The sequence below is a fragment of the Vulpes lagopus genome, chromosome 10 (assembly GCF_018345385.1).
Source record: "Vulpes lagopus strain Blue_001 chromosome 10, ASM1834538v1, whole genome shotgun sequence".
Lineage (NCBI taxonomy): Eukaryota > Metazoa > Chordata > Mammalia > Carnivora > Canidae > Vulpes > Vulpes lagopus.
The window spans coordinates 83,535,825-83,563,642 of record NC_054833.1 but is presented as its reverse complement, the minus strand read 5'-3'; the positions used below and the strand labels follow the sequence as shown (position 1 = coordinate 83,563,642).

The 27,818-nt window shown below is 52.0% G+C and overlaps 1 protein-coding gene across 1 annotated transcript in view; it reads right to left on the bottom strand.

The window, feature by feature from the left end:
* Positions 1 to 27,818, bottom strand: part of PRKCZ (protein kinase C zeta) — a 101,515-nt gene that overhangs the window by 27,929 nt on the left and 45,768 nt on the right. Inside the window, exon 5 of the mRNA XM_041771003.1 lies at positions 3,913 to 3,998. Within this exon, the coding sequence (XP_041626937.1) occupies positions 3,913 to 3,998 (86 nt within the window). The remainder of the gene's footprint in view (positions 1 to 3,912; positions 3,999 to 27,818) is intronic.

The window sequence follows — 27,818 nt, the reverse complement described above, 5'->3', positions numbered from 1 at the left end:
GTGTCATGCCAGCATTGACCAAGCAGGGCAACCGCTGCACGCCTGACTTCGGAATTCAAAGGAAAGCTTCAAGTATGAAGACCTGTTTTCATTCTCTTCTGTGTGTTCTGCTCTCAAACAACATTTGTGAAGCCATTTAGAACAATTCACCTTTCCTATACGATATGCTAACATGCTTAGCTTTCCCAAGGTCCCTGCTTCATGACTGATCTGTGATGCTTGGGTCCTGTCAGGGGCAAATTCCCAGCCGCTCGGTGCCTTTACAAATTCACAGATTCCTTCCCAGAGATAAGCAGGGGCCAGCGACCAGCTGGTTAGGAGCAGCGTGGCCTCGCCAGGCTCCGCACCGGGGATCAGGAAAGGACGTGGGATTCAAGTGTCCATGCTGCTCAGCAGAGGCTGCCACAGCACTGTCAAAGGCTCTTGATCTCAGACCTCTGTTCGAACTATTAGCACCTCAGGAAACATGACGCTAAAAAATAAAATAAAATCTAACTGCCTTGGGATGCCTGGGTGGCTCAGCTGTTTAGTGCCTCCCTTTGGCCCAGCATGAAGCCTGCATGGAGCTGCTTCTTCCTCCGCCCGTGTCTCTGCCTCTCTCTCTGTGCCTCTCATGAATAAATAAATAAAATCTTAAAAAAAAAAAAAACCCTAAACCCCAAGCTTCAACACTTTGAAATCCACATGAATGAATAAATTAATGGGGTGAAAGTATTTTTAAGTCTCCTTCCATGCTGCCGACTCAGTTCCTTGCTCATATTTTCATCACATATTCTCCTTTTCAGTCCCGCTTTGGTCAGGGCTTCTGCTGGTTCTTGCTCGGATGCCCTGTTTCCACTGTCCTCAGCGCTTCTGACTGAGCTCAGGTTCCTTTTTTTTTTTTTTTTTTTTTTAAAAGATTTTTTTATTTACTCATGAGAGACACAGAGAGACAGAGACACAGGCAGAGGGAGAAACAGGCTCCATGTAGGAAGCCCAATGCAGGACTTGATCCTGGGACTCCAGGATCATGTCCTGAGCCAAAGGCAGTTGCTCAACCACTGAGCCACCCAGGAGCTCAGGTTCCTCTGTGGGGTCGGGTGCACTGCTGAGAACCAGCGCCCCTGGGGGCCCTCCTGGGCCTGCCTGTTAAGCTGTGGATCAGGGCCACAAGCAGATCGGGAGTCCAGCTTGAGGCTTCGGATTCTCCAAGCATTCCTACCTCATCATACAAGGTGTAAGAAGCTACTGCTCCACCTGCGGTGTGAGGGCAGCCTCATTCCTCCAATGTTTTCTTTCTTTTTTTTCTTTTTCTAGCTGCTTGGGCCAAAAAGCTTGGGAGAAACCCTTGACCAGCATCTACAGGAAATGCTCATGCCCGGGGGTTCCACTCTGACCTCGCCCTTGTGCCTCCACTCCACCCCCCCACCCCCCGCCCATCTATGTCACTGGTGTCTCTTTTTCTAGGGTAGAGGTCTTCATTTCTTCTCCAGAAACTCACTGGATCTCTCCCTTTGATTCACCAGTGGAACTTTTTCTCACTGTTCTAAAAGAAAAGTCCTGTGAAGGGCAAATACAGATCTAGGTTGGGAACTTCAGTCGTGTGATGCCCACTCACTTTCTGCCCTTGGGTCACCAATGAAGAATATGAAAAATGATCTCTTGTGGGTTTTACTGCCCAGAAGTCTTGCTGATTCCTGTAGAACCAAGTGTGTGGCTCTTAAAACATCCTTTCAAGTGATAGGTGGAGGTGAACTGCACAATCCTGTGATTAACACAGTGAATGGTTCAGAGCCAACCTCCAGGGTCTGATAAGACACGGGTCTTAGAACCAAGGACAATTGGGGAGGATCAAAACTGGCAACTAATTGCAGGCCTGTCTGCCTCCTCATTCTGTGAGCAACTAAACAATCTAAGTGTTGAGGGTCTTTGCACTGGCTCCCTTCTTATCCTCCCTGTGTTTGTGAAAAGCAACTTTTGGTGCCCTAGGGGTAGCTAGACATGTATAATAGGGTGGGAATGGGCTGGTAGGAGTCCCTACTCCTCCTTGGGGAGGAAAAGCCCTTTCTCACTGACTCTGGGGGGAGGGCAGGCAGGGGGAGAGCGTGAGGGTCTGTATCCTGCAACCAGAGAAATGGGTTTTTCTCCTAAAATCTGCAGGGTAGCAGAAGCCAGATTCCTCTGTACTCCCTGGGCCCCAGCCTGTCTTGCTGGGTGGGTGGGCTTCATCTTGGACCAATGTCAGCTGTAATAAAGGAAAGAGCATTTCCCTGAAAGTCGACATGGTGTGGGAGTGGGGCGGGGCTCCTAGAACCCTCTGTCTGATATTCCAAAGGTGGCCAGTCCCATCTGGCCAAAACCCCTCTCTTTCCAGGACCAAGCCAGGGCCCAGATATGCAGAAAGAGAAGCCACCTGGTCACAGAGCTGGCTGGTAAAATAAACATGAGGTGGGGGCAGCGGGTGCCTTGCACCCTGGGGTTTGGGCCTTTCCATGTGTTTAGACAGTTAGCAGCCAGGGTGCATCACTTCTGGTTGGCTCACCACAGCATCTCCCATCCACACCGCCAGTCCATCCAGAGATATGAGAGAGGTCCATCATCTATGCATCCCCACCCCTGTCCTACTGCTCCAGCAGGGTCCTCTCACACACCCACCTCACTAGGTGATGCCTGACCCCCCAAGTCACCCTATGTTCTCCTGCACCCACCTGGGTTCTCATTCCTGACAGACATGCCCTATTCTTTCCTGGTCCCTAACTCAGTACCCCTAGGTCTCCAATCTGACTCCTCCAATCACTATAGCAACAAATCGGTGTCAGGAGTCCCTGTGCCCAATGGGGAGGCAGCAGACGCAGAGTTGTGGGGAACACCAGGTGTATATGTGAACGGGGGCCACAGGGAAAGGGCTGCAGGGATAACTGTCTGAGCCAAGACAGAAAGTACAGCAGAGCATGAGCTCTGAGCACGTGGAGGTGGGTGGGCAGGGTGGAGTGCTCAGGACATGCAAAGGCCCTCAGCGAAGCATGTGAATAGTGTCCCCCAAATTCACATTCCCTTAGAATCTCCAAATGTGACCTCCCTTGGAAAAATAATTTTTGTAGATGTATAGTTAAGTTAAAATGAAGTCATACTGGAGTGGGCCAGCCCTAATCCTGCCTGGTGTCCTTGGGAGAGAGGACAGGTCATGTGAGGACAGAGCATAAGTGGGGTCCTTGCATAAATGGGGTCCTTGCAGCTACAAACTGAGGACTGCCAGCAGCCCCTAGGAGCAACAAAGACACAGGAAGGACCATCCTCTAGAGCTGAGGCAGCACGGCCCTGCACACACCTCGGGTTTGGATCCAGGACACACCTCTCTGGCTCCAGGACCAGGAGAAAGTGAGTTTCTGCCTGAAGCCCCCAGACTGTGGGGCTTGGTTCTGGCAGTTCCAGGACAATAAAGGTCCTTGGCCTGCAGGATACCTGTAGGCACCTGAATCACATCACTTTCAGAGAACATAAGTACATCCTGAAGAGAAAGGATGGAATAGGTGAGCCAGGCAGTGGGGCCACGTGGGCGGCAGACACGGAACTTCCTGGGGTTCCCAGGGCACATAGGAGACGCCTGCGGCCAGGAGGACACACTGAGCAGCACAATATGCACACCAGCATCGTTGGTCAAATCTGCAGACCCACTTCTGGATGCAAGCAGGGCAAGATCTCAGAGCCACTGTGCTCCAGCAAGAGCTGCCTGACCCCGGCCAGCACAGAGACACGAAGACGTACACGCTGCATTGCCAGGCAGCCACCACATGCAGAACAGCCTTCTGAGGTCTCTGAAGCCTGGTCCACTCTCAGAGGAAGTGTCCCCACCTTTCTCTTCACTGGTGAGGGCATCACAGGCTGGGCGGGGACAGCCTGGGGGGTGCTGGGGGCCAAGATGGCAGCACTCACCCTGTTAAAGCGCTTGGCCTGGAAGAGATGGCCGTTGGCGCGGTACAGCTTCCTCCATCTTCTGGCTCCACGGCGGTAGATGGATTCTAGGGGGGACAGGAGAGAGGGATAAAGAAATAGCCCAGCGGCCTGCCAGCCCCACCCCTCCCCACCCAACGTGCCCACGGGGATGGGCCGCCCCGGAGCAACAACAACTAAGCATCCCCCAGAGGGTCCGGCCAGGAAGTCATTGGAGGCCAACACGCTTCCAGACCGCCTCCCTGTTTTCCTTTCCACCGTCCTTCCCCCCAGGCATGGAAACCAGGTCCCATTTCCACTCGGGTGCGGTTCGCACAGGCTGTGAGCTCACGCCTCACGATCCAAGGAGGGGCAGCGGCTGCCACGTGGAGTCCATGGTCCTCCCAAAATGCAGCCTGCAGCCAGGCGTCCTGCCCACCTGGACAGGAGACACCCCTGCTCGGTGTTGTGCGCCCCCACGCCGGTAGATCTCAGGGCAGAGGTGAGGCAGACACACTGAGTACTTATGCTGAGTCAAGGGTTACCAAACATGTTGCTTTCAAAAACTACATTCAATAATCCAAACTTGTAAGAAGGACGCTGCTAATCAAAAATGCCAGAGCTCGATGTGTAACTAGAACTGTTAGTTTCATTCTTCCCTAAAAAGGTTCGTGGCTGCGCTCCTTTCAAATTCTCCGAACCAAATGCTGGTACAAACAAAATACTCAGGATACAACGGGAAGCTTTGTGCTTTTATAAAGTTTCGTAGTGAAAGCCACTTTCATGAGTCATGGAAGTGCCACGGATATACACCAATGTGGAAACTAACGAAATGTTTTTAAAACAAGCAAATTACCAGCTCTGTCTGGACCACTGACATCAGGTCATAGCCTCTGCAGAGCCCACTTCTCTCCCTTTCAGTGAAAGATGGGGTGAGAAACAGGAAGTCCAGATTCTTCCGGGCAGGAGCCCCACAGCTCCTGAGCAGCTGAGGTTTGGCAGACGCCCATGCATCGCCCAGGATCCCTCCAAGTTTTCCTGCCACAGACTCTTCAGCTGATGGCCAGACGAGAGCAGGGCCTGGGGGGCCAGAGGGGAGGCCACACCAGCCTTCCCCTCCCACTCCCCCATCTGCAAGTTCACACTGGGCATCAGGCCTAGGGTCCACGGGACACAAGTGCCACCCTCAGGCCACCTGCCCCTAGGCTCTAAGGAGTCCTGGTGACCCCCAAGGCCTTTGCCTGCACAACAGGGTGTGTCTTGCCATATCAAGCCCTTCCAGCCTACTGGGCTCGGTTTGGGGGAAGCCTGGCCAGGGCAGGTCCATGCTAATGTCCACAGGACTGACCGTTCCCAGGTCCCCACGCGTGCCCCCAACCCTCACTGCAGGTAGCATTCACAACCCCCAGCTGTCCTGCAGAGAGAAGGTACTGAGTGTCCGATCCAGATGAGGGGACACAGAGATGCAGAAGGAGCCAGCTGGCCCGCTGGTTTTCTTGTGCCCACCACACAGAAATCTACAAATACTCCCTTTACATTTGGCTAAAGTCGCCGGAAATAAGACACATCAAGATGCCCTAGCAGAGGCCAAGGGGTGTGAAGCACTGCACAGCATGAGAGGGCAAAACCAAGGGGTACACGTGGCCCCCACAGGCCCAGAGTACAAGTAACGGCCGCCCCTTCTCCACAGTGAGAAACACCCAATGCCTGTAGCTGGACTGTCTGCCTGACCCCCAATTCATCCACTGAAGCCCTAACCCCCAGGGGCCACATTCAGAGGTGTGGCCCCATGCTGGGATTAGTGCCCTATCAGGAGAGGGAGAGACCCCAGAGCTCATGCCACCCTGTGCAGACCTCGGGGCAGGGGCTATCTGGAAGCCAGGAATCTGACCCTGACAGCACCCTGACCCGGAATGCAGGGAAGTAAGTTCCTGCTTCTTGCACCCCGTCTGGAAGCCCCAGCAGACTATGACACCTGCCTCACTTCACACACAAATTTGCCCCCTCCAAAAATTAGAACTTAAACATGAGGAGCAAAATGACGGCAAATTTTAGAAGGAAATGTAGGAGAAGACCTTAATAATATGAAGAATTCAGAAAACATAAAAATACTAGAAAAAGTGGCAGGTGCATCTGAGTGCCTTGAAGCGAGGGTGTCTGTCCATCCAGAGGCCATCATGACAGCAAAAGATGATCAGTGTAAAGGATCGGCACACAGAGCAACAAGAATCAATAATTCAGGATGCATACAGGACTTCTACAAATAACAAAGAAAAGATGTTTCACAGAAGAAAGGCAGTGAGAATGACCAGAAGAATCTGAGAAACCTGACTGGCCAGGATTAATCTCTGTAACCCCAAATGTAGAGCAACTAGAGATTGCTTTTTCTCCCAGAGGGGGGCTAATTGTTACAGGAAGCACAGTTGTGACACGAAATCTTCTAGTATGTGAAAGACCAAAGCCAAGTTCGGGACAGAGTGGCCTCCAGCCGACAGTCCATGGCGGGCAGGTACTGGTTAAGCTCTATCCTGCCGGTTGCTAGGGACACACATGTCCGCCACACCGTACACTCTGTGAGTACGTGAGCAACGTGTTCCTCGGGCACCTGAATGCCACTCTGACCACAGGCAGGGGCGCCTGGGTTCAGTCAGTGAAGCATCTGCCTTCAGCCAAGGTCGTGATCCCAGGGTCCTGGGATCAAGTCCCGCATCCTGCTCAGTGTAAAGCCTGCTTCTCCCTCTCCCTCTGTCCCTCCCCTGCTTCCGCTCACTCTCTCTCAATCAAATAAAATCTTAAAAACAAACAAACAAACAAACAATTAAAAGAGTAAAAACAGGGGAAAGGACCAGAGGTAGCAACAATGGTATGGCTACAAACTTTTCAAGTATTTCCTTCCAGCTCATATTCAAATCATTCCATCTCATTTTTTCTTTTTTTTTTTTTTTAATTTTTTTTTTTATTTATTTATGATAGTCACAGAGAGAGAGAGAGGCAGAGACACAGGCAGAGGGAGAAGCAGGCTCCATGCACCGGGAGCCCGACGTGGGATTCGATCCCGGGTCTCCAGGATCGCGCCCTGGGCCAAAGGCAGGCGCCAAACCGCTGCGCCACCCAGGGATCCCTCATTTTTTCTTTAAGGATTCATTTTAAATGTTTTTTTGGGGGGGTGCAGAGGGGAACAGGTGCTGAATTTTATTTAAATAAAGTATATCAAATTTTTAAAAATGAAACAAAGCTCTAAGTAGGCGAAGAAAGGCCCTGTCCCCAGCTGCCAGCCCTCCCAGAGGCGGCCCCCACCCCTGCCACTGCTGCCCCCTAGGAAGTGACATGGGATGTATACCCGAGTCCATGTCCTGCCACACCCTTGCCCACCACTGCTGCCCACCTGCCAGTTCATGTGAGGCAGTAGCATGGTCTTGCTGCTGTCTTTAACTGGTATGGTTTCAGAAAATGTGTACGGGTGCCCCTGGCCTGGGGTAGGACATGGTGGTTCATCTTGTATGTTAGCTGGACTGGGCCAGGGTGCATGGATATGTAGTCAAACATTACTCTGGATGTTTCCATAGGGTGTTTGTTTTGTTTTGTTTCTTTCTTTCTTTTTTTTTTAGGATTTTATTTATTCATGAGAGACACAGAGAAGAGAGAGTCAGAGACATTGGCAGAGGGAGAAGCAGGCTCCTCAAAGGGAGCCCGAAGAGGGACTTGATCCTGGATCTCCAGGATCACTCCCTGAGCCAAAGGTAGATGCCCAACCACTGAGCCACCCAAGTGTCCCTGTTTCATTTCTTTTTTTGTTTTATTTGTTTTTTAAGTAGGCTCTCCGTCCAGCCTGGAGCCCAAGGCGAGGCTCGAACTCACAACCCTGAGATCAAGATCTAAGCTGAGATCAAGAGTCAGACACTTAAGCCACTGGGGAACCCAGGCAGCCCCACGAGTGGTTTTGGATGAGACCGCCATTTCAATCCTTGGGTTATGAATGAGGCAGGTTGGCCTCTGTGATGTGGGTGGGCCCCATCTAATCAGTGGAAGGGGACCAGCATCCTCTGAGCAAGAGGGAATCCCACAGCAGCCAGACTTTGGATTCAAACAGAAGCTTATTAGGCCCATACTGGGTCTGCAGCCTGCCCGCCTGTCCTGCAGAGTCTGGACTTGCCCACCTTCCTACCTGCACAGGCCAGTTCCTTACAACAGAGCTCCTCTTCGCTTGACGCACATCCTATTGGATCTGTTTCTCTGCAGAACCTGGACCCACATAAGGTCCACAGGATGGAATTTACCATCACCCCCATCCCATGCAGAGACAGGGAGGCATTTCCAGGGCCCCTGGCACTGTGGACCCTGGAGGGGTGCTGGGTGCTTGGCACCACCTCAGAAAAGGCAGGGGAGCCCCTGGGGAGTCCTCCATGCCCAGGCTACACAGTGGAAAAGCAGTGGTCAGGTGAGTTGTAACGAACCACAGGGACAGCAGGACATTCTTCACTTACATACACATAGTTTATTTCAGATTTACAGAAAGTTGAAGGGCAGTATGGGGAGCTCCCACACACCTGCCTGCAGCTGCCCTGCTGCTCAGCACCCGACTTCCCTCAGACGCACTCATCAACACCAACATGAGCACCAGTGCTATTTCCTAAACTCCAGCTTTAGCTGGCAACTCCTCAGCTTCCTTCTCAATACCCTTCCTGTTTTAGCACAGACTCTGGGGGAAAACCGCAGAGACAGCACAGGAGTCCACAGGGCGTCCTCGCTGGCTAATATCGTGCAAGTGTGCGGCACATTTGTTCCAACTAATGAAGCAATCATCATCTCTATTCAGGTTTCCTTGGCTTCTCCCCGAGGCCCTCGTTCTGACACCACCCAGAATCCCACACTGCATGTCCTACACTTTGCCCACTGTCCCTGCTCTCGACGACCCCGCAGGCAGTGAGGCGCACAGGTCAGATGCTGTGTCCAATGCCCCTCTCCTGGGGTTTGTGGGTGTTTCTCTCAAGACTGCACTGGGATTACCACCTCCTTAATTTTTTTTTTAAGATTTTATTTATTTACTTGACAGAGAGCAAGAACGAGAGAGAGGGAAAAGGGGGAGCAGCACAGGGAGAGGAAGAAGCAGACTCTCTGCTGAGCAGGGAGCCTGATACAGGGCTGATCCTAGGACCTTGGATCATGACCCGAGCCCAAGGCAGACACTTCACCGACGGAGCCCCCCAGGCGCCCCTTACCTCCCTAACTTCTAAATCAACTGAGCACCTTTCCTGAAAAACCCACATTCCTACCATGGCAGCCCCCCAACCCCCCCCCCAAATTTTCAAGCCTCAGCCTCTTTACTAGAAGGTTCCCCAAGTGCAGGGCTGGAGGCAGCTGGATGGTACCCACTGTGCCTTCCTGAGCCCCTGAGCTCAGAGGTGACCATGGAGGCAATATGGGCCCAGCCACCCCCTGCACTCAGAGGCCAGGGCTGTCAGCCTCGTGGGCCACTGGTTCCAACAACGGTCACGTTTGTAGATTCTGGGTTTCTGCCTGGAAAGTCACAGCCCCTATTCCTGATCAGAAGTGACAGCCGTACTGTAAAAGGAAGAAAAGAGCGCGTGTCCTCAGAGAACATGTGTGTGGAGGGATGGGCTCTGGGAACAAAGCTGCCCTGCGCCCCCACTAGGTGTCCATCTCATCCTCGCTGATCTCAGTCCCCCACAAACAAGGGACCCGCAGACAAGTTGGGCGGCAGGAAGGGCCTCCGCTGCACCCAGCACCTGCCCCAAGTCCTTGTGGGTCAGAGGGCTCTGCCCGGCGATGCAATCAGGGGGTGTCTGCCGGGGGCCCTTCCCAGTGCCCACAGAGAAGCCCGGCCAGCTCCCAGCGGCATGCAGCACGCGTGGGCTGCTCCCCTGCCCCCAACTCAGCCTTGACTCCAACCCTCAGAAGAAGCTCTTTTGCTTGTCTTTGAAATTCTATAATTAGGAGGCTGCAGGGAATTTTAACGAGCTCAGTTTCTATGGCAATCCAGTGTCTTGAGGGCTCTGACAAGAACTGTGCGTGGAGCGACAGTGTGAAACCAACCCCATGTCCCGCAGATACGGGGACAAGCGTGGGCTGTGCTGAATTTCCAGGGCAGGGCAGCAAGGCGTGCAGACCTCTCTTGCTGTTCACAGGAAATGGGCCACAGTCCAGAGTGATCAGCACAGCCACACTGCATGGATGGCCCCGCGGCACCTCAGAGCCAGGCAGGGAGTGCTCCCACACAGGGCACAGGCACACCGCATGAGGACAGATGAATGCCCCCGTCCCCGCCCCAGGGGGGCATCCCAGCTGAGGGACCTGATCCCAAGCAGGGCCAAGATGCTGGTGAGGTGGCCTCGGGCCATAGGGCGGGAAGCAGAGTACAGCTGGCTCAGGGCAGACCCAGCTCCCTCCCAGGGGAGCAACCCTAACTGGACGCTGTGCCCTCAAAGGCAGGGACCCTGTCACTCACCAGGTCTCTCCAGTACAAGGTCCAGCCCTGTCTCATGCTGGGCAAACATCTGACGCAAAACAGTAATGACAAAGAACACATTTCCTGGGTGAAGACAACTAAGATGTCCTGGTCATGCGCATCCAGGACTGTATGCAGAGATGTGCATGTAGGGCAAAAAGGCGGGCGGCCGGAGGCCCCACACGGCTGTCCTCTGCATCACATCACCCCACCAGCATCTGGGTTCACCATACATTTCCCCCAGGACTCCCTGTTCTCACCACTAAAGGCTCCTACTACACGCTGCCACATGACCCTCTGAAACCAGCCGTTTGGGGTTTCAAGCAGGACATCAGCCTGGCTGCAGGCCCAACATTTGGTGCTGCTGCGAAGCCTAGCAGGCACTGGGCTGGGAGGTTCTGAGGGACCATGGGGAGTATGGACAGATACATGGTCATAGTGACAGGAGGACCCAGCTGTGGTCCCTGCTCCAAGGCTGCAAGGAGCAGGATGCGGAGCAGGACAGGCCCCACAGCCAGGGCACAGGCCTCTTCCACGGAGGGATGTCCCTGATCACAAGCCTGCTTCTCACCATCATTTGTTTCCCTGCTGAAAGTGTCAAAGTATGCTGGGCTTTGAAAGGTGAGTGAGGAAGAACCGCAGTAACTGCAGTGGGCCTGGGAAAGGTCTGGGGGCCACGCAGCAGGAAGCGCAAGGCATGGGAGACGGGTGGCCACCTCAGGTCACATCAGCCACAGCTCTTGCTCCCATGGAAGTGGCACACTCGGCTGGCTCCTGCCGGCACTGCAGGGCCCCGTCCTCCCCACAGAACATGGCCTTTGTCACAATACCACAAAAAATCTAGGTAAGTACACAGAAGATGACAAAGGTGCTCGACTGGCCGGTATGGAAGCGAAGCTCTGCCAACCTCCGTCCTGGCACCCCGTCCCACTTGCCCACACTTGCTCATCTCTGGATCCCAGCCTGCACCCTTGGCAGGCATGAGGGACACAGAGAAAATGGGCAGAAGTGCCTGTCCTCTTAGAACTGATGGGAAACACGATGAATATGTAATTGGCGGAGCACTGGAGGGAAGTGCAAGTCAGGACAATGATGCCCCAGGGGGTGTGGCCTAATCAACCACGTGGTCAGAGTCCTTGGCTTGGGCCCCCCAAGCGGTGGGGTGGTGACATGCAGCAAGACTTCACTGCCCAGGGTGCATGCAAGGCACTTGTCACTGGATGCCCTGGCCTTCCTCACTGGAAGCAAACATCAACTAGGCTTCTCCCCACCTGTTTGGAGCCGCCCCTGACACCTGCCTGCCCCTCCTCCTGTGGTCCTGGCATCACCCCCCCCAAACCTTGGCATTGCTGGGGGTGGGGCGCTGACCTCACCTGCTCTAAAGCAATCGGAGCAGGGTGACCCTAGTGATGTCATTAGTCCAAGGCAGTTACATGACTGAAATGGCCCCACCAGACTGCAGAGAGGGACTTCCCTCCCAGGCCGGATGGCCCTTCTCTCCTGGGAGCAGGGGCACCAGGCTCAGTCCCTGCTGGCTGGATGGACAGGATGGGGGCAGCATCCACGTGCTGAGGAGGAAGGCAGATAGAGTGAGCCTGGCCTTGGCTCAGCTGGATCCACCCAGGCACCACCTCCTCCAGACACGTGTGGGGGCATCACTGGGGCAAGCTGCCTGTCTGCTGCAGCCATGGTGGTCTCCCAGAGCATGTGCCAGCACTGCCACCCGGCAGCACTGAGGCAGCCCCAGGGCCACACCTGCTGGCAGACTGGTTTCAAGCTGAAATCATGTAAAGGCCACACAATGGTCAGCCTCTCTGCAGAGGGGGACAGGAGACGGCATCCCGCTCCTGTGTCTCTGTGTCTGGCGACCAGCCATCCTTCCAAGCTTCTCCCCACATGGTGCCCACGTGCCAGCAGCTGGGACATGGTCCCTGGGGCTCACCAGCACCCCCAGGAGCTTCCCGCCACTCTCCCTGCCCCGGTGGCCACAGGCAGCATCCAGCACGTGCTCCACGAGGCCGCAAAAGCGAGTTGGGGGACAGCAGGATTCCAGGGATGGATGAGGGGCTAATGCATCACAGAGGAGCTGGTCAGTGGTCAGGGAAGGAGATGCAAGGCTCTCTTCGTGGTGGGAAGAGGACAGAGACATGCTGATGGCCTGGGAGAGGGCCTGTGTTAACAGGTCACCTGTTGGGAGACCTATCTGATTCACTGTCACTGAGAAACCTAGTGAGCAAGCAGGCGTACACAGGCGCATGTCTATGATCAGGTTGCGGATTTTTGAAAATAAGAAATGCTCACGTCAAGAAAGCCTGCTAGCTGGGAGGGAAGTCGGGGGCTGGGAGGGGTTGGCAGTGCGCTGCACATGGGGTGGCCAGTGACAGAGCACCACAGCGGGGGTGTAACCCCTTTACTGCCCAGGAAGAGGGGGTCACAGCCCTGCCAGGGGCTCTTCAGAGCTGTCCCTTTGTCACCAAATAGTGTCAGTACTTGTTAAGAAAACCAATCTTAAAAGATGTTTTAAGGGGGGGTGGTGGATTATAATTGTCCAATTGTCTAATAATTTTGTCACAAATATCTTAAGTTTTCAGGGCACAAATCAAGTTTTAATGAAATGGCTGACCAATATCTCACAAAGATTCTATGGAAAAACGTATATCAACTTCCAAGTAAGCTATGACCAATAACTTCATACTGAACACAACTCATCTCTGTGTGGAGGGTTTCCTGTGTGGACTCACTTAAAATGCAGAGTGCTTGGAGCTGCCCAGAGCCCATGGGGCCGCAGCAGGACCGGCCACCTCTCCCATGATGGAGGGCAGCGCCTGGGCACAAGAGTGCAGAGCCAGGTCCACAAGAGTACCGCAGGCACCTGCTGCTGGGGAGGAGGGGGCAGCTTGACCAGCAAAATGGGCCCTGATGATGTGGGCTGGCCCCAGGAACCAATGGGCCTGAATCTAATTCCATCTCCAAGAACAAACCACAGCAGCAGGAAAACATGAAGGAAAATGTGCCAGGGCGTCACTAGCAGACGTGTGACTAGGAGAGTAGACGATGCCAGAGGGAGAGATGTGTCACCAGGGAGACCTCATGTCCTCACGCTATGTTGGGAGTTCTTGGGGGCCAAACAGAAAGCAAGACTTGCATGCAGCTCATGGGCATCCATCTGGAGATGGAAATGGGGACTTATGATGCCCAAGACAACCCTTTGCCTAAGGGTGTTTGTTGACCTGGGGTGCTGGGAGATGGGGGTGCAAGAGAGCTCTCACCGTCTGGAGGCTGGCAGCCTGAGATCAGGGTGCCCGTAGGGCCGGACGAGCGAGGATTCCTCCTGGCTTGAAGACAGCCTTGTCACGATGCATTCAGAGGACAGAGACAGATCTCTGGCTCTTTTAAGGACACCGGTCTCGTCACGCGGGTCCCGCCCCTCTGACCTCAACTATCACCTCCCCAAGGCCTCATTTCCAAATACCGTCATGTTAGGGGTCAGGGACTCAGCACAGGAGTTCTGAGGGGACATGTTCAGTCCATAACACTCTACCCCAGTCCCCCGCCCCAAATCCATGTCCTTCTCACAAGCAGAAAACGCTCATTCCATCCCAACAGCCCCCAAAGTCTTAACTAACTCCGGCATCAGCTCTGACGTGCACAGTCTGATTTAATCAGGCATAGGTCAGACTCTAGGTACCATTTACCCAGAGACAAAATTCCTGTTCTGTGAATCTGTGAAGCCAAACAAGATACGTGCTTCCAAAATACAAGGCCCAGACAGGCCTTGGATGGCTATTACCATTCCAAAAGGGAACCACAGGAAAGCAGGCAAGGGGATGGTTCCCAAGGGCACCCACAACTCAGCAAGGCAAATCTAATCCCCTCTGGGCTGATGCTCTGCCCTCCAGGCCCTCTGGGGGTGGGGGTAGGGCGGTAGTGCCCTTGCTGGGAGGATCTCTCAAGACTCTGTAGAAAAGGGAGCCATGGAGAAGTGACCCTGTAGCCTGGCATGTGGTTTCCCTTCAAGGCATCTGCTGGGCCCTGAGCTTCCAAAGTTCAAGGTGAGAGGCCAAAAAGCAGCTGCTAGATTTAAAAAAAAAAAAAAAAAAAAAAAAAGGCCAGCTCAGGTAGAGACTAGGGCTGACTCATGGTGCCAAGGAGATAAGAGGTAGACATCGGGATCCTGGGGAACCCTCAGACCTTCTGGGTTGACATTACTGGAAGACACTCAAGGAAAATGAGAAATGGACAGGCCTGAGCTGAATCCAGGTAATTCATCCACATTCCACCTGCCAGGATAAAATTAAATGCTCTCATGAGGAAAATAACATCATTCGGAGGCCTACACCTACAGCGTTTCTAGCACAGTATCTGATATTTGATCACAAATATCCAGGCAGGCCAAGAGACGGAAGCATACCAAAGAGTCAACAGAATCAGACTCAGGTGATTCAGACATCTAAATGTATTTAGCAAGATGAGATGAAAAGATTTCACCACTGAACTAGACCTACAGAAAAAAGAGAGAAGCCCTCAATACCCTAGGATTTCAGAAATTTAAAACCAAAAAGAGTCATTGGAATCAGTAATTCAGGAGAAAGATTTAAGAGCAGATTAGACAAAACAAGACCCATCAGTAGAAAATATCCAGATTGAGGCACAGAAGGTAAAGAAAACCAGGATGGAATAAAGTATAGAAAAGAGCATAAGACACATATGGGAGATGGTGGGAGTCCTGGAGGAAGAAGGCAGAGCCAACAGGGCAGCCTTTGAGAAGACACCACTGACACCTTCCAAAAAGACAAAAGACATTATGCCCCAGATCCAAAAGCTTTACAGTCCTCAGCTGGAATAAATTCAATACTTCCCTCTCCTTCATGGGGCTGCTGAGATTGAATAACAAGGACCATTTTCAAAGCAGCCAGAAAGAAAAGAGGGAGGGAAGGATGGAGAAAGAGGGAGAAGGAGGGAGAAGGAGGGAGAGGGAGGGAGAGGGAGGGAGAGGGAGGGAGGGAGAAGCATTACTTTCAGGGAACAAGATCAATAGGTGACTTTCCAGCAGGAACAAGAGAGGCCGAAAACAAGGTACAGAAGTGCTGAAGGAACAATACTTACTGCTTACACTTGTGCACCTGGTGAAAAATATCCCTCAAAAATGAACGCAAAAGAAGCACATTTTCACACAAACAAGAACCAATTAACTGTCAGCAAATCTGTGCTGAGATACTAAAGGAAGTATTTCAGAGAGAAGAAAAACGGAAACAGAAGCTTGATCATGGCAGGAAGAAATGAAGTACATCAGAAGGTTAAATAAACAGGTAAATTGGAATGGGTACCATTAAAGTAATATATATATATATATAAAATTTTTAAAGATTTATTTATTTTTGAGAGAGAGAGTTGGAGGGGGAGGGGCAGAGAAAGGAGAATCCTCAGCAGACTCTGCACTTAACGTGGAACCTGATGCAGGGCTTGATCCCACAACCCTGAGATTATGACCTGAGCTGTAATCCAGAGTCAGACACTCAATCCACAAGCCACTAGGCACCCGTAAAACAATGTAAATGATGATTTGTGAGGTTTAAAATATATGTGATATTTACACATAATAATAACATAAAAATTCATAGGGGTGAGGCATCTGGGTGGCTCAGTTGGTAAAGCATCTGCCTTCGGCTCAGGTCATGATCCTATGGTCCTGGGATCAAGTCCTGCATTGGGTTCCCTGCTCAGTGGGGAGTCTGCTTCTCCATCCCCCTCTACCTGCCACTGCCCCTGCTTGTGTTCTCTCTCTCCCTTTGTCAAATAAATAAATAAAATTTTTATTTTTTTTAAAAAAAAGCAACATTTCATGGTGATAAGAGCATCAATCCAAAAAGCAAGTATCATGATCCTAAATTTGTATGCACCTATTATAGCACAAAACACATAATACAAAAGTAACAAAATTAAAAAGAGAAAGATAAATCCCTAATACTTTGATGAGATCTATAGATATGAAGGATATTTTAGGGTCTCCTGGGTGGGTCAGTTGGTTAAGCATCTAATTTCAGCTCAGGTCTTGATTCCAGGACAAGGCCCACATCAGGCTCCCTACTCAGCAGGGAGTCTGCTTCTCCCTCTGCCCCTTCCCCTCCTCATGTTCTCTCTTTCTCAAATAAATAAAAATCCTTATAAAAAATTTTAAAATAAAGATATTTTAAAAACACAATAAAGATATGAACTATGTCAATAAGTGTTATTTAGACTTTTGGAGTCCTTAAAAGCACAACTTAATTTGAGGCACCTGGGTGGCTCAGTCAGTGTAATGTGCAACCCCAGATTTCACGTCGGATCCTGATCTTGGGGTCATGGGATCAAGCCCCACATTGGGTTCCACACTCAGCAGGAGTCTGCTGGGATATACTCTCCCTATGCCCCTCCCCCTGCTGATGCTCACACCTCCTCTCTCAAATAAATAATTTTAAAAATCTAAAAAAAAAACCAAAAAACAAACGACAACTTGACTAAAGATAACAAGAGAAGAAATACAAAAATCTCAATAGTTAATTTCTATTTTAAAAATTAAACATAGGGGGATCCCTGGGTGCCTCAGCAGTTTAGTGCCTGCCTTCAGCCCAGGGCATGATCCTAGAGTCCCGGGATGGAGTCCCACATCAGGGTTCCTGCATGAAGACTGCTTCTCCTTCTGCCTGTGTCTTTGCCTATCTCTCTCTCTCTCCCTCTCTCCCTCTGTGTCTCTCATGAATAAATAAGTCTTTAAGAATAAAAAAATAAAATAAAATAGATAAAAATTAAACATAGAATTTAAAACATTCCCACAAAGAAAACTCCAGATCCATAGGGCTTAACTGGTGAATTCCTCCAATAATTAAGTTAGAAATAATATCAATTTTATGTAAAATCTTCTCAAGAATTTAAAAAAAAGATCATTTAATTGTATAATGCTAATATACCTCCATGCTAAATTCTGACAGTGACATTACTAAATAGGAAAACAGGCCAATCTCTCTCACAAATATAGCTGCAAAAACACCAAACAAAATATTAGCAAATTGAATTTGGCGAAATATACAAAAGGTAATAAATGCATCACAACCAAACGGAGTGCATGAAGGGGATCCGGGGTTGGTTAATGTTCAAAGTCAATCAGTTAATTCACTTTTAAAAAAAAAAAAATTTATTTATTTTAGAGAGAGAAAGAAAGAGAGAGTGTGCACGAGCAGGAGGAGGGGCAGAGGGAGAGGGAGAAGCAGGTTCGCCACTGAGCATGGGGCCCTGACTTGGGGCTCAATCCCATGACCCTGAGATCATGACCTGAGCTGAAATCAAGAGTTGGACGCTCAGCCAACTAAGCCACCCAGGAGCCCCTGATTCAGCTTATTAATAGAATAAAAGAGAAAAACATGTCAACAGCCAAAGAAAAGAAGCATGTGATAAAATCCAATACAATTCAGGACAAAAACTCTCAACTAAGAATAAGATAGAACCTCCTTAATTTGATGGCGGGAACTTACAAAAGAAAAAAAAATCATTCCACAAACATCCTTAATGGTGAAGCTTTTGAGTCACCACTTCTGTTCCACGTTGGTTTGGAAAGATAAACAGTGCCAGTGCTGCAAGGCAGCAGATGCAGGGTTGGAGAGGTAGAAATAGAGCCCATTCATGGAGGAATGCTAGTCTCGGAAATTCACGGGAATCTGCACCTAAAGAGCTGGGATAAATATGTGAATTTAACACGGTTGCTGGACAAGACAATATAAAACAATTAATTGCATTTCTATCAACAAATAGAAAACTATAAAAGTAACACTGTTTAAAACAGCATAAGAGGGATCCCTGGGTGGCGCAGCGGTTTGGCGCCTGCCTTTGGCCCAGGGCGCGATCCTGGAGACCCGGGATCGAATCCCACATCGGGCTCCCGGTGCATGGAGCCTGCTTCTCCTTCCGCCTGTGTCTCTGCCTCTCTCTCTCTCTCTGTGACTATCATAAATAAATAAAAAATTTAAAAAAAAAAAAAAAAAAAAAAAAAACAGCATAAGAAATTAAATACCAGTGAAGTGCTCTAACAAAAAAGGCCATATAAAATGTTACTGAGAAAATGGGAAAAAGGGGTAAGCAAGTACTCTTGGGTCGGAAGCCTCACTACTGTAAAGACGTTAATCTATGCATTCAAACGCAACCCAAACTAAAAACAAACAAAAAGCCCCACTGGGTTTTTGGGAATTTATAAGCCACTTGTAAAATCTATACAGAAACGAAAAAGGCAGAGAACCATCACAATAATCTTGAGGGAAAACAACACTGGAGGATTTACAATGCATGATATCAACAGTTATTAAAGCTGAATTAAGACAGTGTGATGTTGGTACAAGAGATCAATGGGACAGAAGTCCAGAAACAGGTCCCCACACAAACCGTCACCTAATTTATGACAAGGATGCCACTGAGAGGTGGTTGGGAAGGGATGGGCTTTTCAAGAAATGGTCCTAGATCAACTGGTCATCAGCGAGGATGCAAAAGACCTGAACCCTACACCGCACATAAAGTCCACTCCCAGGAGTCGTAGGAATAATGAAAGCTTGCAATCTTGACAAGAGATGGAATGTTCAGCCCCTTGGGGTGAAGAGGCATTTCTTCAACACAGTACAAAAAGCACTAAGTGTGGGGGGCCTGGGTATGTCACTGATTGAGTGTCTGCCTTCAGCTCAGGGTGTGATCCCAGGGTTCTGGGATCAAGTCCCACCACAGGCTCTCTACAGGGAGCCTTTCTTCTCCCTCTGACTATGTCTTTGCCTCTCTCTGTGTGTTTCTCATGAATGAAATCAAATCTTTAAAAAAAAAAAAAAAAGCACTAATTGCAAGGTAAGATTCCATTTTCTTCATCAAAAGAATGAAGAGGAAGCCCCGGGATTGAGCTGCATGAGGGGCTCCACCATCAGTGGGGAGTCTGCTTCTCCCTCTCCCCCTGCCCTTCCCTCACTCATGCTCTCTCTTTTTCTCTATCTCATAAAATTAAATAAAAATCTTAAAAACAAATGTACCATGGTCTGAAGGTTAGCCCAGGGGTCCCCTGATGGCTCAGTGATTGAGCATCTGCCTTCAGCTCAGGGCGTGATCTCAGGGTCCTGTGATCAAGTCCTGCTTCTCCCTCTGCCTGTGTCTCTACTTCTCTCTTTCTCTCATGAACAAATAAATAAATCTTAAAAGAAAAAAAAAAATAAAAAAGAATGTAACCCCAGAAGCATTCCTCCGGGAGATGAGGAAATACAAATCAAGGCCAGAATTTGATGTCACTTTACATTGACTCTGTTGGCACAAATGAGGAACTGCCAACAACCCCATGTTCTGGGAAAGGTGTGAAGGAGGAATTCCCCACAGCCCGGAGGGGGTATGATGCAGCATGTTTATCACAGATGTGTTCCTAGCACACACCACCTGAAGCCGTCACCCTTCCGGAGTGATGTGACTCAGGGCCTGGGCCCTGGGCAGCTTCAGGATGGGGGCTGGCCACCATAAGACCAAGGCGTGATTGGGGGGGCTGGTACTGTGAGCCCCATGCCCAACCTTGGGGACGGGAGCAGGGCTGGAGGCTGGCCGGTGATTTCACCCACACCTTTGTAATGCAACCTCTGCAAAAGTCCCTAGGCTGATCAGGTGTGTAGAGCTTCCAGGCACTGGACCTGGAGGGAGCCTGGAGGTCCACAGCCCCCCACCCAAATCCTGCCCTTCACGTCTCCTCTCTGAAACTGGTAGACGTCAGTGTTTCTCTGAGTTTTGTGAGCCTGAGCAGGGGTCTTGGGACACCTGATCTACCAATGTCGGTTAGGAGTGCAGGCCAGTTGGCGGCAGGACTGGGGTCTGAGCCGGGGCGTCAGCCCTCAACCTGTGGGGTCTGCGCTGACCCCAGGCAGACATGTCAGAATTGAGTTAAACTGCAAGACACCCAGTTGGGGTCACACTTGGTGCTGGTATGGGAAATCCCCGCAAGTGACATTGCTGCAGTCAGGCTGTGCACTGGTGCAGCAGCTTCAGAAAGACAGCGGAACAGGAACAAACCTGGGGCTCAGTATGCAGCCACACCGGAGGGCAGCAGCACCCTCGCCAGGAGCTGGAAACCGCAACCTTATTTAAGGGGACAGCAGAGAAAGGTGCAATGAATTCAAACAACGAAACCCACCCAGCAAAGGGAATGATCAACCAGAACCATGCCTGACACCATAGGAAAGTCTCACAACAGGATGCTGACTGAGATCCTGGAGGATTCCAGGACAGAAAGTTCAAAAACAAGCAAAACTGTTGTGGCTAAGGACAGAATAGAGGCTGCCTGGAGGTGGCGAGGGGGAGGGCAGGTGACCTGGGGCTGTGAAGGAGATGCTGAGCACAGGTGAGGGGAGCCCCCTGAACAGCTGGAGGCTCTGGGGTTCCTCTGTAAAAAATCATCCAGTTACTCACACTAGAGTTTATGGTTTTCTGGAATGGTTTTATTTCAGTTAAAAATAATTAAGAGGGATCCCTTGGTGGCGCAGCGGTTTAGCGCCTGCCTTTGGCCCAGGGCGCGATCCTGGAGACCCAGGATCGAATCCCACGTGGGGCTCCCGGTGCATGGAGCCTGCTTCTCCCTCTCCCTCTGCCTATGTCTCTGCCTCTCTCTCTCTCTGACTGTCATAAATAAATAAAAATTAAAAAATAATAATAATAATTAAGAAAGAATATGGGACCAGAGACTGCAGGCACCAGATCATAACATCCCTCCATAAAGAAAAGCTAAAGCCCCTAATATCAGGGCAGACCTAGGAGATACCTTCATAACTTTGGCTTATTATTTTCTAAAAATTTGCTCTCTGAGATTAACGTTTGGGGCCCATTTTCAAAACTTAATCTCTTATTTCATTACCCTTGTAAGTTGTATCAGATAAAAGCACTTCTAAAAAGAACTCATGTCAGGACACCTGTGTAGCTCCGTAGGTGAAGCATCTGTCTTGGGCTCAGGTCATAATCCTGGGGTCAAGTCCTGCATGGGCTCCCTGCTCGGCGAGGGGTCTGCTTCTCCCTCTGCCCCTCCCTCTCACTCCTGCTCTCTCTGTGTCTCAAGTAAATAAGTAAAATCTTAGGAAAAAAAAAAAAAAGAACCAATGTCTACTGTATTCTTTTTGTGCAATGAAATAGGCATTTCTTTTGTTCCAAATGTTTCTTCGCTCACCAGACAGCACACTGATGTCACTTTGATTAGCACAGAAGCCCGGGAAGCACACAGTCAACATACACACAACAAATGCTGCTCCCACTCCCATTCCCCACATCTCTGGGGCGCACCTCGGTCAACAAGCCTGGTCCGGCGGCCCCAGAGCATGCCCTTCCTGTCATCCACACCACTCCTGCTGGGCAATGTCCTCATCACAAGGGGCTGGGGCTGACCGCTCTCTGCCTGATGTCTCCAGCTCTCCAACAAACAGCACCACATCCTGCAGTGCCCTGATCGTGTGCTTCACTGCACACGACCTGCCAGCCCCCTCGGCACCACAGTGATAGTGCCTCTCTCCACAAAGCCAGCCCCACGGGCCCTCAACTGGGTGTCCAGCTGCAGGGCCTCAGATGGCGGGTGGGCTGCCCCTCAGCCACTCCCCTCCCCTTCTGCATCTGTCCTCTCCCTACCCTCAGAGATCTGGGCACTGGATCTCCTCCATTCTCTCAACATTGATAACCTCAACCTTCCTCACCTTGGCCACCCCACAGACCTGCCATCCCTCAGAATCACCCGACCTGCTGGGACTGGACCACAAGCCCCTCTGTGCCTGCATCCTGTGCCCACACCCAGCCCACCCCTCTGCCCTAGATGCCAGTCTACCTCCTCGGCACTCCTCATCAAATCTAAGAGGACAGCGACTAGAAACACAATTATTGTGCGTGCCACCAAAGAAAGACAAAACCATTGCCAAGGAAACCAGGACCCACGGACCTGAAGACGCACCCTAGTCTCAGGGATGCTAGGACATGAGAGGTTTGTCCCAGAGCTGTGGGGACACCAGCTGGGGTCTGCTGCCAGCTCTTCCAGGAGAAAATCGATGCTGGTCTCCTCCTCTCGGGTGGAAATTTGTAAACCTCGATGGACAGATGGTTGGATGGGGGCTGGATGCACACATGTGCCAAATTTTTGCAAATTCTGTTTTTGAGGACCAAATCATAAGAAAGGTTTTGGGAAAAGGATCTAGACCCTCTGGACGAGGAGCTCAGACAGTGTCTGGCAAGGGTGGGCTCTGTCCCAGGCAGGCCTGAGGTCCACACGGTGACTCCAGGGGGACCAGAGCAGGAGTGTGAGTGTCCCCAGAATCCAGGCTGGCTAGCAGTGACAGCAGCAGGGGTAAGAGGGTGTTCTGTGCCCTGAGGAGCCCATCTGAAAGCCAAGACAGAGGCGGTGGGGGGACGGGCTCCTGATGCAGCGGACTCCTCTCCACCTCCCCTCCCTCCATCCCTCCCTCTCTCATTCTCACCCTAGACAAGACAGCTCCAGCCACACCCATCTCCCTAATCCCAGCCCCTCCTCAGTGCCTCCTGCACCCCAGAACCCAGTGTCTCCTCAGGCCCCAAGGGGCACCTACAGTGCCCAGGGCAGGTCCCTCAGTCCCCACCCTGGCTTCTTGGCAGCTGCCTAGTCTCCTCACCTTCCCCATACGGCCCCCCCAAAATACCTAGTCTTTCCCCACCACACCCACTGCTGGGGCCGCAGGCCTATCCCTCAGATTCTGTGCTGAGTGTGGCACCCCCCTGTGATGGTGCTGGGAGGGAGGGTGACCCCTGATGGGATCAGCACCCTACAAGAGGAAGAGCTCGGAGCTCTCTGCCCCACTAGAGGGAAGGGCGCACTCACCAGACCACTAAAACCCATCAGGACCTGCTGTGCATGCCCCCTGCTCTCAGACCTCATCTCCAGAGGTGAGAAAGAAACACCTGTGTTAAGTCCTGGTCTGCGCTGTTAGGGCCACTGAGCTGACCAGGACAGCCCCACTGCCTCCTCAGTCTCAGCTCCTCCCCATCTAACCCCCCTCCACAAGCCTCCATGCCCAGCCTAGCAGCCCGGCCTGTGCCGGGCTCTGACCCTGCCAATCCACCTCCACAGACACCAGGACCTCCCTGCAGGGTGGGTGGGTGGGTCACCCCCTGCTGCGGTGCCTCCCCTAGGTGATGAGGCTCCTTCCTTGTGGACACATTTATGGCTGCTGGGGGCCCCACAGCCTCCCGACACCTCCTCTAAGCGGAAGCATTCGAGCTGCAGTGATACTTCCTAACCGCTCAGCCTTGGCACAGGTGAGGCCCTCATCAGGATTCTGGTCCCCCTGGCGTGTGTCAGCTGTTTCTCCACCATCCACCCTGCTGAACCATGCTGGCTAGGCCTGTCTGTGCTTGGCACCAGGGCCCACATGCATGACGTCTGGAGCCTTCTGGAATGGTCTGGCCCTGCTAACTCACTGGCTCCCTCTCTCATCCATTCCATGCACGTTTATGGACATCTGAACACCAGCATGAAAACAGCCCACAGCTCATAATCCAGGGTGCAGTGCAAATATGTCCAGAATCTGCCCTCGGGGGTGTCCAGGGTTTGGGGGGGGACTCAGGCACTCTCACGAACTTCATGAGGATGACAGGTTGGCATCCTGAGGAGAGGACCCAGATGGCCATGTCTGAGCTTCTGGACCTCCAGCACCCCAAACAGGTGCTTACAGCCCCGGCCCTGTGCACTTCCACCCCCCCCCACCAGCCCAGCCTACCTCCAGTCCCTCCTGGGCCCAGGCCCAGCCCTCCCCATCTCCACACAGGGACTTCTGGCCAGTGATGGTTGAAGGGTTCCTGAGGGACCAAGGGTCTCCAGGGGCCGGTGGAACTTCAGGGCCAGGCCAGAGGCTTGATTCACTCCCTGAAAGGGTGATCCAGTAGCCATGGGACCTGAGAAGTCACCAGACTGAGGGTGGAGCCCCTCCATGGCCACTAGGGCTGCGGGCCTGAGGACAAGCCAAAGTCAGTAGATCTCTGTGCTTGGGCCCATCTGCTTCCTGTTTCTGGTCATGGGAGACCCCTCGTGGGAGCCCCGAATAAAATGCCCCTGTCTCGATGGACCCTACCTTCTCCCTGGGCCACCTTGGCAGCAAACCCACACTCCCCCGGCACCCCAGCCAGTGACCAAGTCCACCAATCCTGCCTCCGCACCTTCTGGACTCACCCTCCCCCCCACCCCTCTGGCCTGCCCTGACTAGCAGCCTCCCCGCGAGGCTCCCGGCACCAGCAGGAGTTGCACATGTCCGCAGGCCTGTGTCGGGACCTCCCCTGACACCACTTGAGTGTGAGCCAGTATCCACCACCATGGTCACAGCTGTTAGCCCTTTCTTCCGTCCCAGTGACCCCCACTCCAGGGGTCCAGTTCCATGTGGCTCCCCACCTACTGGCCTCCTGGCAGAGCTCAGTGCAGGACTTACACAGCATACTTGACATCCAGTCCATTTGATCAAAATGACCCAGTGAGGAGGAAGGGGTAGGTACCCTGGACTGCACTTTGCAGAGGAGTAAACTGAGGCTACCCAAGGCGAAGGCACCCCAGGGATAGCTAGAGGTGGCCCCTAGGCTCCCACTCCAGGAACCTCATCAGCGGGGTCAGAAACCTCCAATGCCCACACATCTAGAAACCCCTGTGGTCGCCAGAATGACAGCCACCATCCCAGACCCTAGAACCTGTGAGCACGTCACCTTACAAGGCAAATGGGACTCTGCTGACGTGACTAAGTTAAGGACCCTGAGATGGGGATGATCCTGGATTATCCGGGTGGGGCAACTGTAAGAAGGGGAGGGGGCGTGGCAGAGTCAGAGAGACAAAGCAAGTGCTTGGGGCAGGACATCACTCACCCTGCGCTCTCAGCACCATATTTGTTCCAAAGACTCTGGCACAGGGTCACACCCAGGGGCTCCAACTCTGTGGACACCTCCACCTCACCATGGTCACCAGGAGCTCAGACAGGGTCTGGCAAGGGTGGACTCTGTCCCAGGCAATTCCCTCATCTCCTCCGCTCCAACCGTCACGAATGCCGCAGCACAACGGTGCTCTCTGCCAAGACCAGGGACCCACAGGTGATAGCAAGGTGGGCCCAAGACCAGGGGCCCAGAGGTGGCAGTAGCATGGCCTGGCCTCCAGGAGCCACCAAGGTCAATGTGGGGTCCCAGGAATGGAGAGTACCCTACCTTGAGTTAGTTGGAAAGCATATAGGCAGGAGAGGCCAGGCAGGCTTCCCAGAGGAGGAGATATTTGAGCTGAGTTCTAAGGAGGAGGCAAAGAGAAGACAGGATGAAAGGCAGGCTCACCACAGACTTCAGGCAGGCCCAGGAGGACCGCAGACCCTCCAAGGGACCACAAGGGACTCACAGGAGGGTCTACTTTGAGCCCTGTTTCACTGAAGTGCTACTTATATGAGCTCTCCAGTCAGCCCAGTTCCACAGAAGTGCCCGGCCCAATGGAAGGAATCATTCCTAAAGAAGCTGTGCAAAAAGCAGAGCCAGTGTGGTGTGCACAAGGATCACTGCTGTGGGTTTACCTGCAGCAGAAAAAGACCAAAAGGGTCCCCAAGACCCACTGACCCCGCTGACGGGTCCATCCGTGCAGGGTGGGGAGCTTGTCTTTGGAAGGTCCACAGGACACGCTGCGGGTGAAGGGCATCTGCTACATGACTTCCATCCACCACTTGCTAATGAGTGGCCAGATGAGTGTGCTACAGACACCATGGAGAGCCAGGCAGCAAGAAAAGGAGCCAACACAGACACGCACACCGCTCCGGGGAGAATCTCCAGCCATAGCACTGAGTGCCAGAGGCCAATCCCAAAAGACCACGTGCTAAACAATCCCACCTTTATGCCACTCACAGCACACGGGGCTGCTGCTAGCAGGGGTTAGGGATGGTGTGTGGGGCGGGGGGGGGGGCGGTGGGGGACCAGACCAGCACAGGGGAGCCCCCGGTGCAGACTGAACATTCTGCACATATGATAAATGACATGGACTGTACATACACAACGGCCTCCCAGCTAAACCTCCAGGGCACAGTCACCTCCATCAAGTGCACCTGACAGGCACCTGTGGCCAGCTGAGGTCAGCTCACGCAGGGCCCAGGACTGGCCTGAAGTCAGGCCCCTTTTACAGGAGCCTGAGCAAAGGGTGCCTGACCCTCTACGGTTCTCACCGACTTCCAGCTGCAAGGTACATGTCTTACTGGATATAGTTCTGATTCAATAGCAAACGCTCTTGAAAGAATGGAGGCAATTCAGGAAATTGGCATGCTGGCTACCAATCTGGCGATAGTAAAAAGTGACAATAAATGTTTTCTTGTGTTGGTGAGACAGTGCTATTAAGTGATGGCTGTTTTATAGAGAATTTGCTAAAATATTTATCCATGGATGATAGGACATCTAGGATGTGGGCTGGGGACAGGGCGTGATACTAGCTGGCCAGAAGTTACCGATGGAGCTGGAGAAGGAGTGCACAAGTCTTCACGGTTCTCTCTGCTTTTGTAGAGGTTTGGAATTTTTCATAATAAAAATTTTCTTTAAAAAAAAAAAAAAAACCCCAAGAGGGACACCTGGGTGGCTCAGTGGTTGAGCATCTGCCCTTAGATCAGGTCGTGATCCTGGGGTCCTGGGATCAAATCCCACATCGGGCTCCTCGCAGGGAGCCTGCTTCTCCCTCTGCCTTCTCTGCCTCTCTGTCTCATGAATAAATAAAATCTTTAAAAAATTAAAAATTAAAAACATAAAACAAACCCAAGAAACTCATTTCTACTTTTTGGCTTCTGTATACACTTTGAGCTGGAGCCCCAGTTTCTCCCAAGCTGGCTCTGTGGGGAGAGGGCTCTGTGTTCATGAGGCCACTGAGTCAGCTCGGGGCTGTGGGATGGGGGAGTGGAAGGGGTAGAGTAGGGGAGCTGGCAGCTTCTAGCCTCAGGAACAAGCCAAGTACAAATGACACCACTCTCCCCTGGGGGATTGTTCCAGCCCCCACACACTGCCCTGTCCTTCCTGGAGGAAGAACTCTCATCCTGACTACTGGACATCCCCAGAGCCGCCTGAACACAGTCCCCAGAGGAGGCCCTCAGGCTCCTCTTCGAAGCTCTCAGCTAGAGCCAAATCTAGTTTGCCTGGACATTTAAAAAGACTGAACAAGACACTGGAACAATGGACCACTGCCCTCACGTTACTCCCAGACCAACCAGAAGGAAACAGACCGTTCTGTTAACAGTGAGCCCTGATCACGTCATGACCCCCTTCAGCCCCTTTTGGGGTTCATGGATGCAAATACCCTGCAGGCCCCTTGTCCCAGGTCATCTTTTGGCCTGAAGTGCCAGTACAGGACAAGAGCACCGACTCCTTTTCGAGTGTAGACATGGGGCTGGAGCTGGTGGGAAGGGTCAGTGGGGTCATGACA